The 14,877-nt window shown below is 45.1% G+C and overlaps 1 protein-coding gene across 1 annotated transcript in view; it reads right to left on the reverse strand.

Annotated features, from left to right (window-relative positions):
* The window catches only part of KCNH5 (potassium voltage-gated channel subfamily H member 5), a 155,320-nt gene extending 142,130 nt beyond the window's left edge, over positions 1–13,190 (reverse strand). Inside the window, exons 1-2 of the mRNA XM_085061131.1 lie at positions 13,059–13,190; positions 107–230 (exon numbers count right to left, since the gene is read on the reverse strand). Coding sequence (XP_084917257.1) covers positions 107–230; positions 13,059–13,131 — 197 coding nt within the window. The 5' untranslated portion in view covers positions 13,132–13,190. The remainder of the gene's footprint in view (positions 1–106; positions 231–13,058) is intronic.
* Between the last annotated feature and the right edge of the window lie 1,687 nt (positions 13,191–14,877).

Below are 14,877 nucleotides of genomic sequence, written 5' to 3' on the forward strand. Positions count from 1 at the left end.
ACGCCTTTCTTACATCAGCCCTTTCTCCCACAACCTCACCCATTCTCCCCAGCAGGTTAAACGTTTTCAAGTGCATCAAGTGGCAGCAAAAAGGCAATTGGCAAACCTGCAAGTGCTGCTCTTCTGCATGACGTCAGCTCGGTGGTACCCAGAGAGTTTACAAAATCCGTCATTACTATAAACTACAGGCCAGTCCACAATCTGGGCGTTTCCCAACAGAAAACTGGATTCTGAAAGGACAGAGAGAAAAAGAGAGAAAGGGCTGTTGTCAGTGGCAAAGTACAATGAAATCCTCCTTGTGTTAGACAGTAGACACAAAATTATTTGTGATATCGGGAAGCTTTAGATGGAACTGAAATCCAAATAGACATCTGAAAAGAATTTGGGATTAAATAGGATAACTCCTGGTATTGCAAGTAGATTCTTATACCCAAAATACTGATATAAGCACCAATGCTTTAACAATTTAGAAACCATTCATTTATTCACAACATCTGGGCAAGACAACGTTTTATTTCTATTTTATACATATCTTGAAAGCAACATTAAATTAACTTGCAAACTGAGTTTTAAACACTGACATGCACGCCCAAAGCCGATAATGACTCTTTCACATGAGATAAGTGATTTTTCCCTTCTGGCAGGTCCGAGTCTGTTTTGCAGGACACAGCCAGCATCCCTGGGATGAGGGACAGAGTGCCAGGAGCAGCTGGGGAAGGGTGAGTTGCACTCCCACATCTCATGGTGCACCATGCACCACACCACACCTGGGAATGTGGATTTCAAGTGCCCCATTGGAATTTAGCACCATCTGGGAGCTGATGAGTGCAAAAGGGACTTCAAAAAATGCAAAACAGGTACCTAAAGGGTCTAACAGAGATCTGGAGAGGGAATTTTTACAATGGCACAGAGTGGTAGGACAAGGGGGAATGACTTCAAAATTACAGAGGGCAGGTTCAGATTAGATATTGGGAAGAAATGCTTTACTATGAGGGTGCTGAGGCACTGGAACAGGTTACCCAGGGAAGCTGTGGATTCCTCATCCATGGAATTGTTCCAGGCCAGGTAGGATGGGGCTTTGAGCAACCTGATCCAGTGGAAGGTGATCTTTCAAGTCCCTTCCAACCCAAACCATTCTATTATTCTACAAATTTTAGTGGCAGTCAACTAAAAATACAAATAGGTGGGTTTGGCATGTCCTAATAACATGCACCCATTGCTGTAAATACAAAATATGGGCAGGGAGTATTTCTAGGAGGCTGAAACTTGGTTAAAATATCACTTCAATCATCTGTTTTTTTCAGTTGGTGCCTACAGTTTATACAAATGGACTGGAACCAGCACATTATGAGTTACTCCTAAAATAGTTCAATTCTTCCATCCCTGCTTTTAGCAAGGCATTTTCAAATACAGGAAACACCCATTTTGCTTAAACTCAATGTTGTAGGGATTTTATGTTCATTGAAGCCATAAACATTCCTATTTTTTTTCCAGAAACAATATTCTCACTTAGCAGAGGTTCTCAAATTGTAGTCCATGGTAATCTTCAGTGTTTTCTTTATTTTTACTGTTACTTTTCAATTTCATTTTGACTGCAGCTCTGGAACTAAGTGGTCCCATTCTCTGGTGCTAAAAAGCTATTAAAATATAACTATTAACCATTGCTGTATAAAAATTATAGGAAATGTTCCTCTCAGCAGTTCTTGTGGGGAAAAAATAAGGATATTTTTACAAGTTTTCCTCATAATAGCCAAAGAATGGTTATGACAACGACAGACATTTATTCAGGTGCACACATTCATTTTCACAAAAAAGGGACACTGAGTTTTCATGAGCTACACATGCCCTACTCAGAGTGTCTATAACTGTGACTAGATTGTACAATTCTACAAATACTATTCTATTGAATAAAAAACATGTACTAAAAATATTATTTCTATATTTTCTTCTTTATAAGCATGAATTTAGGAAAAAAAATAATCTGGAGATTATTGGATTTTCCACAGAAAAGCAGATTTTAAAATATTTAAAAGCCAACCAGTGGGGAAAATAGAAAGTTCAGATTTTGTGAAATCGAACACTTTTAAGCTCGAGGCATTCATTTGGATCCATCACAAATATTCTTTAAGCCTCAATGCCAACTTTAAAAATTTTCTTTCCTGCCCACAGGATGGTGTCCTTGCTAAAAGCAGCAGGAGCCACATGGCAAAGCCTGAGCATCACAGAAAATCTCTCTGGCTTCCCACAGCCCTTTCTGCACCAGGGACTCAGCCCAGCCCAGGGGACATCCCAAACCCCTGGAGCTCATCCCACTGAGCTGATGTTCCTCCCACAGCTGCATCTCCTCCACTCTGGAAAAGGGGAGACACCACCAGCCCCACAAACCCACCAGGCTCTCCCTCTGGTTGTCACCCCATCACCATCGCACCCCAGAAGCTGGAGAGGGTGAGAGCATCACCAATTCTTAATTTCCCATTCCACGGGGAAACGACCCAAGACTGCAAGTCCTCTGGTCAGGTTTGTAAAGATTGTCTTTACAGACTCATACTCAGCCAAAACTCTGCTCACTTATCAACACAAAGGGCACAGCCTGGTGATGCTGCACTCAGAGATGCTCTGCACATCCCTGAGCTCCCCTGAGGGCCACAGGCCAAGAGCAAATAACCCTCCTGCAAAGCCTCCCCATCCACAGACACAAACTCCATTGTGTATTCCCACCACGTCCCTGTTTCAGGACACAGAGTACACAGCAGAAGATACGTGGTGCAGCCAGATAAACAGCATTTAATGGTTGTCTTCTATGGATTTTATACTTCTTTGCACCTGAGGGTCTCAAAATACTTGATAAGGCATTCACCAAACTGACCAAATCTACAAGAAACTTGGGAGAGGACAAAACATAAAGCCAAACTATTGATAAATTGTTGTGGGTTTGATTTGTATTTTCCTTTAAATCCCATAAAATTTGTGGGGAGAAAAGACACTAGAGATATCTTGGTAGATACTAGCATTTTTAATTTTTAAAATTAGATCAGATCCATAATATATATATTAGAGACTTGACCAGATATTAGAAAGTGTTTTCTTTTGTCCCCTTGAGTTTTCCTTCATTTAATTGACTTCTTTTCTTTACCCTAATCTCCTTAGCAAGTAAAGCTTCTTCATCCATACTCAGCTCAGGAATATGAATCACAGAACCTTTTAGGATGGAAAAGATCTCCCAGATGATTGAGCCCAACTGCAAACCCAGCACTGCAGGTCCACTACCAATATCTGTGTGTGTGTGTGTGTCCAGTTCCAGCTGAAGGAAAATCTTGAATCAACATTTACCTCTTGTCAGAGACCAATAAATCCAACTGTGGGCACAAAGCCAGAGGAATCCACGTTTCATTGCTGCTGCTGCTCTCTGAGCAACTTGATAAAATTGAAGGAAGAACAGGTCAGTGTCTGACCCTTGCGTTTTGTTGTGTGCCCAAATCTCGGTATCCACAGGACTCCCTACCCTATATTTTATCAGGAGTCATGTTATTTTCTTCAACCAAGACACAAATAATTCTTTCCTATTTCTACAGGTTTTCCAGATCAAAGCTCCAGGCAGATTTAACTCTACCTGAGCCAGTCCTTACCGAGGTGTAAAAATCCAAACTCTGTTCTGGATGACAGGATATTTGGAGAGAACTTTCTTTTTTTTTACCATAATCTTATAAAATCAGGATATCACCACGAACTACTCACTGAAAGCCCATTTCTTCACTTCCTCCCCTGAGGATGGATCCTCAGCCACTCCTGGACTAAATCCACCTGCATGCCTGACTTTCATACTCCTACAATTCAGATTCGTGATTTCCTGGCAAGAAAGGTCACCAGAGTTGTGTCTTTGGTTACAATTTCCATCAGTCCATGGCAAATTCCACTCTGTGCAATTTCCACCTGGCTGCTTGAACCAGGTGTAAGAGACAAGGGCTGGGAAAAACCTCATTTTCTCTCCATCTCCAGTTGCCACAGGGCAGCCAAGAATGAAGATGTTCCCACTCCCTTCAGAGGAGAGGCAACCTCTCCTTGCCTGCTCAAGTCTTCAGCAGATAAAAGGCATGTTTTGTGCCTTCTTCAGAAGAAAAAGAGCCAACAAAAGGTCTGGAAATGGCAGAGTGATGAGCATGGCAAGGACACCAGCACTGGGATCTCCACAGCTGTATTCCTGTTGGATCCAATAGACAACTAAATTCTGCAAGCAAATCTTTTGAAAGAATATGTTATATTGGAGGTGTTCTCAATAACATGGATTTCTTAACGGAATTTAGCAACCAATAACTGGACATCACTGAATCCAGCCACTGCAGCTACACCAGAACACATGAATTTACTTTAATTATATCATGACTTCACTGAAAATCCACAACAGGGATTGCCAAGGACAGCCAAAGTTATGACTAGCAGTGTGAAAATACAGCTCACATTCTGCTGTAAGGTGCTGGAAACTAAAACTTGTGCAGTATCTGTGCTGTGGCCCAAAAAAGGAAAAATCTTCTTTCTCTGTATACAGCAGCTCCCAGTCTCACAAGTATTTTACTACAGAGGCTGGAAACTTTCCCACTGGTCACTGCTGAGAGCAGGACAGTAACTCTGACAGACTCTGGTCTGATCCAATATATGGTGAAACCCAGAAAACTGGGATCCAGATGACCATGGTGTGGTACCTCATACTCTGAAAACATATTCATGCAGCCAATTTCAAAACTCACATGATGATTATCCTGAAATCTCTGGTGATGTGTTCATCCTTACTTGGGTTTGTTTCTCCAATGCACTGAAAGTGCATTTCCACTTCCCATTTCTTCACAGATAAAAAGTTGATTTTTATTATTTCTAAGCTTGTCTTGATATCATTGCCTCCACCAAGCATCTTCTCCAGCTATTCCCCTTTCTGATGCACTGTAGAGAGCCCAAATCACAAATCTGTGGACTGAGTATTCTCTGACCAGACACCTCTAAACACCAGTGCCTGCAAGGAAAGGAGGCTCTGCCAGCAGACTTGTCTGTCTCAGAGTTGCCAGATTCCTCTTAGGAAGGCAGCAGGCTTTTTATTAGCTAATATAACTCTCCTATTCACGAGGTTTAACACTGATGGCAAGGAAATGGGGTATTAGAGGCATACAGTCAGCAAAACTTCAGGCTGGAAAACACAATTGAGGAAAACAATTTTTTAAAAGGCAGTGCAATTGCTGTTGCCATGCTTCTATTTTGTGAAAAGGCTCTTTTGTATAAAGGCAGCCTCTGCTGTAGAGCAGCAAGCCTTTAATCTGACTCTATCTTGCAGCAGCTAGCACTCAACAGAGTGCTGAGCCTTGTGTTTGCTATTAAAATACAATAAAAAGACCACAGTGTGCAAGCAGTTTTTTTAACTAACAAAATGCCCAAAGCAGTGTAAAATTCATGTTATGTAATGCCAGGAGAGCAAGAACAGCTAAATCATTCCAGGAGATATGCCTAACCAAGTGAGAAATGTTGTCTCTAATCATCTTTTCTCAGGAATGCTTGGGTGCCACTTGTAACCAAAATTGTTTAAATCACCATTTTTAAGAATTCCATCTCGTCTCGAGGAAACAGGCAACTGACCTTTTTAGAAAAGTCCCCACTGAAAAGATGTCGCAAAGAAAATGAAGTAGTAGCAGAACACAAGTAACAACAATGATTATAATAAGAAAAAGAAGCAGCGTTTCCCTCTAGGAACAAATTCCTAACCCTAACAACTTTACCCAGAGCTGTCCTTCAGAACTACCACCCTTCCACTGCAGAGCAAGCACAGCCCAGACCTCACAGGGTCTGTGAAACATCTGGAATTTCCCTTTTTTTTGCTAATGCTGCCTTATAAAAGCCCCAAAACACTCCAACTACCGTCAGCTGATCCTCCTCATAACTACACAGGGTCAGCATCTTGCTGCAGACTCGTTAAGAGCATCTTGGAAAAGTGGTGGTGATCCTCTCTCTGTGTGTACTCAGGAGGGGTGTACTAAAAAAGTTCATTTTTAAAATTTTCTTAGCTCTCCTGGGCAGGTCTTGGCCCTGACAATCCCTGGTGTGGTCGGTGGTGACTCCAACCACATGCTCAAGATGTGCTGCATCCCCATGGAATACAGAGGAAGATCCTAAGCCTTCCTGGAGGGCACAGCCCTCTGCAGTCTGCCTCAACAGGCACCAACAGCCCTCCAGCTCTGGGGTTGGCTGCACACAAACCTCAGCACTTTGTACTCCTGTCTGTAAAACCACTGTGCTGTTTTCTAACAAAGCTATAATTTCCCCAGTGTCTCTACAGCATGCAAAACATCAGTGTCATCCAATTTACCCAGTACATTAAGTGTTGCTTGCCTGGAAAAAAAAATCCCTCAAAGGACTAAGTCTTTACGTCACCTTTCTGTGCCAGTGTTGTCTTTATTTAATATTCCTATTATGAAGATGCAATGAGGGCTAAAGGCAGAGCAAGGTGTCACCACATTGACCATGAGGAAATGATCCATTTCCTGCCCCAAAAACGTGCTCCTCAAATAAAACAGAAGAGAAATAACCCAGCACTGGCTGAAATATTAAATCCACATGTAAGTCGCTCAGCTGGGAACACAGCAGCTTTCAGCAATTTAGCCAGCGAGCTCAAGAAGAAAAATTAGAGTCTGCCTGAAATTTACCTCCTGAAAACTTAGAAAATTGACTGTAATCACCTGAAATGTGAAAGCTCACAAACAGCCCCTGCCTTTACTGTGGCCCAATATCCCTGACCCCAGGAAAAGGCAATAAGATAGTATCTCTACAAATTACCTGGAAAATGACATTTCATACAATTCTGATCACAGTTTCTCCTGCACACACCCATTTATCCTAGAATTAAACTAATCCTCACCCATCCTGCTTATCACCTAAATGCCACTGCTGAATCTGCTCTCTATTAAAGCCATGCAGAACACAACATCGATGTGCTGAGACTAAATTTAAACTGGAGCACGCTGTAGCTCTCTCTCAAGGCACACAGGCACCCTCAGGGAGCAACCAGAATCCAGATTTCCAGCTTTTTACAAATGAGAGTGCTGCCTTCACATTCCCAGAGGAGAAAATTGTGGTACAGGAGCTGTTCAGGCTCAGGGCTCCTCTTGCAAGCGCTGAGCCCGCAGCAAGTCCTGGCTGCAGCTCCACTGAGCCTGGCTGCTGCTCCAAAAAAACCTGTTTGGGCAGAAAATGGGCTGCATCTCCCGTGCTCTCCTCTCTGTGCCAGGGGATGAAGCAAAGCTTTCAACAGGAGCGATCCCAGAGCCTCTCCCGGTGTGGAGTCAATCCCTGGCCACTTGGGATACCAAGGGCTTAGCATTGACAATAGCCAGTCCCCTGAGTGTGCTCATTAAACAAGTATCATACTTCTTTTTTTATCTGAAAAGTAGATTATTAGAGTTCCAACTCCGAAATCTTCCATTATTTAATGTTATCGAGTCAGAAAATCCTATTTCCTTCAGCTATCCAAGAGAATAACTTCAAATCCCAGTTCACCGCCCACCAAACAGCACCCTGTAAAACAGGCTAATTAAATGTATTTCCACTTCCTGACATTATTCTTTGGCTGTATACTCCTTCCAACTGCAATAAGAAAACTCGAATGTTTCCTCAAAAAAAAAAAAAAAAAAAAAAGAAAGAAAAAGAAAAAAATCAATTTTTTTTCCTTCTCTCAGGTTTCCACATTAACCTGGGAATGCAGCAACTCTTGCAGTGACCTCTTGTGGCAAATGCTCAGCAGCGCTCAAGCTTCCCCCAAAAGGAAAGGATACTTCTGTCACCACCTCATCCCACCAGCCATATAACGAAAGATAAGGAAAAAAAAAGGAAAAAAAAAGGGAAGAAAATGAAATAAAATAACAATAGAGGAATAAATACAAGAAAGGAAGGAAATACAAGAAAGACAAGAAATATAAGAAAGAAAATAAACATAAGAAAGGAAGTTAAAGGAAAGAAATTAAAGACATTTAAGAAATAGAAGAAATGGAAAAAAGAGATCAGACCCACAATTAGAAATAAGACCACAAAGCAGCTGATCATATCTCAAGGAAATCCAGCTTTTCCTTTAGTTAACTATACGGCTTCCTTTGAGTTTCTAAATTAATAAAATGGCACAGAGCTTCCACAACCTTTTTTTTTTTAAGTAAAAATAAGCATTTTAGACCATGCAGAACTCCCCCAGTTTCAGCAGCAGCCAGATATGCTTAATCCGTCTGCGCTCGGCAAGCCCACTTGAAAAGCAAGGAAAACAGGGCGTCTGCAATTGAGAACTCCTCACATATGTCATCTAGTAATGCTTGTCAGTGTAAAAATCCACTTTGCATTGATTTACGTGTCAGCAAGCGCCCTGCAGCCACGGGAACTGCAGAAGGAACTCTGCGCCTTCCAATGCCAAAGGAAGCCCTAATGACAGGAGCTCCTTGGTCATCCCTTCAGTAACTTCTGAGCTGAACTGCAGGAGGGAAACTTTCACCCCACAGTGCATCCTGCAGGGATTTAGGGAACTGCTGAGCTCTGCGTTTTTCTCAGAGGATCCCAAGTGACAGACATGCAGTAAACTGGAAGTGCTTTGCTTTAAAGAACTTTCTCTCCGCAGCATGTGTGATTTAATTGGTGCCAGATGAAAATGCAGCTTGTTTTAGTGTAGGGGAGAGAAGCCCACATGGATCACATCCCACGTCCCTGCCTGTAAGACAGGAATCCTCCACGAGCCAGTGAGAACAGAAGAGACAAGAGACACTTATTTTATCTGTAATACCAGTGGAATGAAAATGTAAAAGGTGTCTTACTGCTACAGATGTGACACTTGTTTCCCCCCCAACACCTTTCCAGGTAACCCGCCTTGACAACATCACCTGGGAACAGGACTGATCCTTTCACCCACCAAAGTCATAGCAAACCAGCAGGGCTTAAAGGTCTGTGTGAAGGAACTGCTTTTTAGGAACATGGCATAAAGCTGAAAAAGGACAGGAATTAAATTCTGGCTTCACTAAAACTCATGCTGAAATTCCCATGTAAGCCTTACAGAGCTGTGATTTCATCCCAGTGTCAAAATGCATTTGTGAAAGACCCACGTTCATGAGGAAGCTTCTAAGAGTTATTGCAACACAACCAATATCCAATAATGATGACTCTTACCATAGGGATAAGATTATATATAGTTTTTCACTAAATTCATCCTCTCTTCCAAACTGCTAGCAGTCTTTATTGCAGATTGCTGCCAAGTCCCAGAGTTACCCTTTCCACAAATTCATGCTCTACCATAAAAGCAAATTATACCATTAACATATACTTAATACTTCTGCTGCTTGAATATGACAGACATGTGTGGCTCAAATCCATGGATGACTCTGTCCATGGGAGAGTCCATGAATCCCAGTCCTGACCAAGAGATTTGTCCAATTCTGTACCCTCTGCACTTCCACAATGCTGAGCACAGGTCAGTACCAGCAGGAGCTCTGAATGCACTGATGAAGCAAACAATAATATCAGTAATAATGGGCACAGACTGCTGAGAACATCTTGGGAGAGAACATTGCCCTTAGGATGGTCCTTATTAAAAGTCCCAAATACTAATGGCAGTAAAAGGCAGTCACTTTAACGTGATTTAGCCCAGTGCTCTCACAAAACACCTTTCAGCTCAGCTAAACACCTGGTGCTCTTAAGATCTAGGGCACAGCCAAGGCTGGAGTGAGATTGTATCAATCTTTGTGAGCCTCAGATAAACCTCCATGTATTTTCACTGTGCTTTAAAAGAAGAAAAAAAAAAAAAAGATTACAGAGAGTGCACTGAGATTACCCTGAAGACAGGTCTGTGTGTCCTCAGGGCTTGTTCCCTTTACCAACCCAGCAGCTCTGAGGACAGACTCTGCTGCTCCCTGTGGGCTTTGGCTCTCCTCAAGTGGAGCTCAGCTGGGGTGTGGGCAAAGAACCTGCAAAGCAGAGGCTGCCATGCACCACCCAATGCTCTGGGAAGCACCTGCAATCCGGGATGCTGCCCAAACACCAAAGGACAGCGCTGACCTAAAACACTTCACAAGCTCCACGGTGTAAAGTTGTGTCCAAAAGCGACATTCCGCGGGCAAAGCGGCACTGTGGGATATCTCCATCGCTTTGACAGCTGCTCCATCCTTCCCAAACACAATGGCTGGGAGAGGGACATCCAGCAGGGCAGCCCAGCTATCCCACTCTCCAACACAGAAGGCAAAGAGCCACAGTCACCCCGTTTCACAGCCACCCCGTTCGTTTCTGCTCAGCTCCTTGGTGCTTTGCTCATGGCTGCACACTGTGAACGTTTCTCCCTCAATTTTAACCTGCTGAGCAGCCAAAGGTGGGGTAAAAAAGAAGGGCTCACAACATTCCCAATGAGAAAGTGCCCAAATAATGCCAAAAATTCAATATATGGTTGCTTTTAACGCCAGGTTAGACACCACACCAAGGCTGCACACTGTGTTCCCACTACGCCCATTGTCAGTTCAGACTTTCCACATTTTTAAATTATTACAATTTTGTCTATAAATTTTGTTATTAGGATTCATCTCTGGTAACTCTGAGTAATTTGTCTCCATCTACACTTCATTTTGAAGCCATTCCTTCCATTTCACCTGAAGAGCCTATCTGCTGAAATACCTGCCTGATTTTTTCCAGCAGTACCTATAGCCTAATAGAAGTTATTACCTCTATCTACAAACCTTCTCTTGGTTGTTAAGAAAAGATTTATGATCAAGAAGTGCAACGGGATTGCATAAACGTGACGAATCTCAAAGGAGAATGTTCCTGAACCAGGAAGAGTGACAGAAAGGCTTTTTTGGGGAGGATGCTAAAGATGTATTTTAAAAAACAACCATCAGTATTTCCTTCATCCCATTCCCCAAATTGAGAATGAAAAATCCCTTGGAACTTGGTGAGTCCAAGTATAAAAACAAACCCAGCAGACAGGCAGCAGACCAAATCCTTGTCTTCTACCAAGCACTGGCAGGAGATACTTGAACCAGATTTGCTCTACTGTATACTATTAAGTTTGGATTAAACCTTGCTGAATCCAAGGAAAATTACTATTTCTATAAAGGATAAATGAGGCTATGTCCTGGATGACAAAAATAAGAACTAAATCATGTTTCAGCTCACAACACTGACAACTTACATGAGTTAAATACAAATTCCCAATCTACTTTCCTCTTTGTGTCCAACAGGGAAGATTTGCCTCTCTAGCGAGCATCATGCTTAGACATCATCAGTGGCAGAGAGAAAGCAGAATGAATAACCAGATCAGCATGATTTATGCTCCTAAATCAGACCAGGTTAAAAACTGGAGGGGATTCGTGCTCTTAAAGCATAATGTTCAAAAGCCTTCTGAGCTTTTCCAATTTTTGATACCTCAAAGCTTTGCTGAGCTTTCACCAGGGAGGACGTGTGATTTAATTAGAGCACGATACAAAACCATGGCATTCCCAAACCATGCTCCCAGCCCTGCCACCGACATGCTGCATGACCTAGGGAAATCAACTGTGAAGCCCCAAGCCCCCAATTTGAAGAAAAGGTTAAGAAAGCCACTCTATGCCTTCTTCCACAAGGAGCTGCAAAGTGTAATTAAATTCCACCCAACACTTTGAAACTGTCAGAGGGAAAGTGCTATATAAATGCCTATTAATTAAGCTTGCATTTAATATTCTGGGAAATAAATACACTAATGCGGGAAAGCAGCAATTGGAGGTGGTGCAGCTCCAGGGCTTGACAGGGAGTCAGCTGCCGACCACAGAGGCAACATGAGAGGGAGGAAGCCCCCCAAAAATGGTTGATGGCTCAATGCAAAGCTGCCATCTTAACATGCAACGTTTTAAAACAAATTCCAACTCCTCATCCTGGTCTTGCTCATGAGGAAATCCATGAATTACTAATTCACTACCTGCCATCAAAATCAACTCCAAGCCAGCACACCAGGTATGAATGTGAGGTACATCCAGGACTGTGCAATATGGAAAGGTGGAAAGGAACGCTTTTCAGCATGATTTCACACCCTATTGGTGTCTTGATTAATACTTAATGGTAACTCTTCTCAAGGCTCTGCTCTGCCCACCTTTCCCACTGCCATCCCCAGGTGTACACTGGCACAGCAGTGCTTCCCCGTGGCAGGGTTGCCCTAAACTTGAGCTGACCAAGGAGTTATCCTTTAGCAAATGCCAAGCTGAGCTCTCCTACCTTTGTGCAAACACTCCTATGTCTCAGTAGCTATGTGCCAGTGCAAAAACTACATTAAAAAATTAATGTAAACCAGCACAGAACTTGCTTAAAGCAGCATCTACATCAGCACACCCAAAGGGACAGTGGAAACACATCATAACTTTAATTGGAGCTGTGTACAGTGCTCTTGATCAGAGCTTTGCACTGGCTGGAAGGGTGAAATTAACTCCAGCAGCAAGGAATAATTGGATGCCACACGGTCCTGAACGAGCCCTGTAAATATTCACCTAACAGGGAAGCCGTAAATGACCAGCTGCAGACAGTTCTTTACACATTTGCTCAGCCACAGGATTACCATCATCCAAACCACAGTCACTCCCTCACCGCTCTCCCGGTACCTTTGCCACAGACTTTAAAGTGTCACAGAATTGCAAAAAACTTTGAACCCCCTGAATGGAAACGGTTGCGAGTCCTAATTATTACAAAACTAAAGAACAAAAGAAAGAAAAAAATGACCCGATGAGCGGAGAGGATGACAATTTATTGTCGGGGGTCTCTCATTTAAAAAAGAAAGGGGGAAAAGGTTCGAATCGGCAGTAGCGATAGCGATGTAAGAAGCGCGGGGAGGCAGGGGAAGGACCGCGACGGGATGCTCCGGAGGGGATGAGCGGATCCCGTTCCTTGAAGGCACCGCTCTGGCACGGACCCACCAGCGTGGCAACGCCGGGGCGAGAAGCCGGAGGCGCGGGGGGATGGATGGACGGGCGGATGGATGGATGGATCGATGGATGGATGGATGGATGGATGGATGGACGGACGGACGGACGGACGGAGGGGCATCTCACCGCTGGAGCGCCGGACGATGTTCTCCAGGAAGGTGTTCTGCGGTGCCACCAGCCCTCTCTTGCCCCCCGGCATCCTGCAGCGCCGGGCTCGGGGGCCGGGGGTGCGCGGCGGCAGCGGCGGCGGCGGCGGCGGCGGGGGGGGGCCGGCGGCGGCGGCAGCGCCCGGTGCCCGTGAGTCGCGCAGGGGCGGCCGCGGCCGCTCATGGTAGTGGCGCCCCCGCGGCGGCTGCAGCGCGGTCTGGGGCCGCGCCGCGCTCCGCGCACCCAGCGCCGCGCCCGCCCCCCCTGCGCCTGCGCGCGCGCCCCGCCGGCCCGGGGATGGCAGGGGATGGGGGGGCTCGCCGGGGACGGGGGGGGATGGAGAGGGTGAGGGATGCGAGCTGGCGGAGGCACCGCGCCTCGCCGAGCATCCCCCGTGCTTCTCCGAGCATCCCCCGAGCCTCTCCGAGCATCCCTCCTTCGCTGATCCCCGGCGAAGTTCTGCCCGGAGCCAAACTCACCGAAACCCCCCAAACGCCCTGGTTTTGCGTCTATACATTGTTTTGTTTGTGGGTTTTTTTTCCCTCAGCGGTTGGGTTTGGGGGAAACCCTCGGGAATGCTTGTGTGGCACACTGGAAGGCGGCAGCGCTTTGCCCGCAAAAGGTAAACGCCAAGTGCAAGGTAAGGTGTGAAATGCCGCCAGCCCGGCCTGAAGCCATCAGCCTGAACCAGCAATCCTCCCTCTCTCGGTGCGAGGCAGCAGAAGGCGGATTTGGGGCTGGAGAGCTCCTTTCTTGCACAGCATTCAGGGACTCGGTTCTTGTGCCGGAGCCCCGGCGGAGCAGGTGAGTCAGTGCCCTGAGACGCCACGCCCGAGTTTCTGGGTAAGCTCTGCCCTCCTCCTGACCCAGCCGCCTCCCTCCCTCCAGCCGTTTCATGACTTGGGCAGGATTTTTTAAAGCTATGGACAGTAAAACGCTGGAAGGAGTTTCTCCACCTATTGCTTCTGCCTCTGCTAATTTTGCATGCTGCTGCAGAGAGCGAAGGATCGGAGAAGGAGCTAAGACATGGAAAATCGGTGTTTGTCCAGAGCAGGAGCGTGCTCTGCAGAGCACATCCCGGTGTGTGCTCCACACTCCTGCCCTGGCTGGCACTAGCAGCAGTGCTTCTCCCAGAGGACATCATGCCACTGTGGAAAAATCAATTTATTTATTTTTGCATGCTGCTTTCAGCACCTGCTCCTTGCGATGCTTGAGTCTTCATCCAACAAGTCACACTGGGGTCATCTGCACTCCTCTGCTTAAAGTTTAAAATCTCTACCACATCGGGAGCTGCTGCCAGAGCAGCTCTTTCCTGGGTGCCACTAGTGCTGTCCCTGGAAAAGGTCTGGTTTTCCTTTCATTTAAACAAATGCAAATCAGGAGCAGCTCAATTACGATCAGGTTGGGAATGCTGATAGAAAACTAGTTTGGGAGGTGAACCACACCCGATTTGTCAAACGTTCGTTGTTTCCCCCTCAGGTCTGGCATCTTCAGGGCTTTCCTTTTAGAGTGGTGTGGTTTAAAAGATGCTCCTGCTCAGCGCTACCCCAATAAAATTTTGCTCCTGGTAATTGGAGGGTGGAGGGCAACACCTTTGTGTGTTTCAAGGGAGCAGTAGCTACCTAAACAAGCTGTGCACAGGCAAATAATGTGTGACTGATCTGTCTGGACAGTGTTGCCAGGACCTCAGCTCCCCAATTCCCTCCATGCCAACCAATTTGAATTTTTCTACTAATTTCCCAGCCTTGTTTTGGAACCTAGATTTGCTGCTTGCCTCCCACCCCCCTTTCCACTAATT

This window comes from Lichenostomus cassidix, chromosome 5 (assembly GCF_008360975.1).
Source record: "Lichenostomus cassidix isolate B80296 chromosome 5, HeHo_3.0, whole genome shotgun sequence".
Taxonomy (NCBI): Eukaryota; Metazoa; Chordata; class Aves; order Passeriformes; family Meliphagidae; genus Lichenostomus; species Lichenostomus cassidix.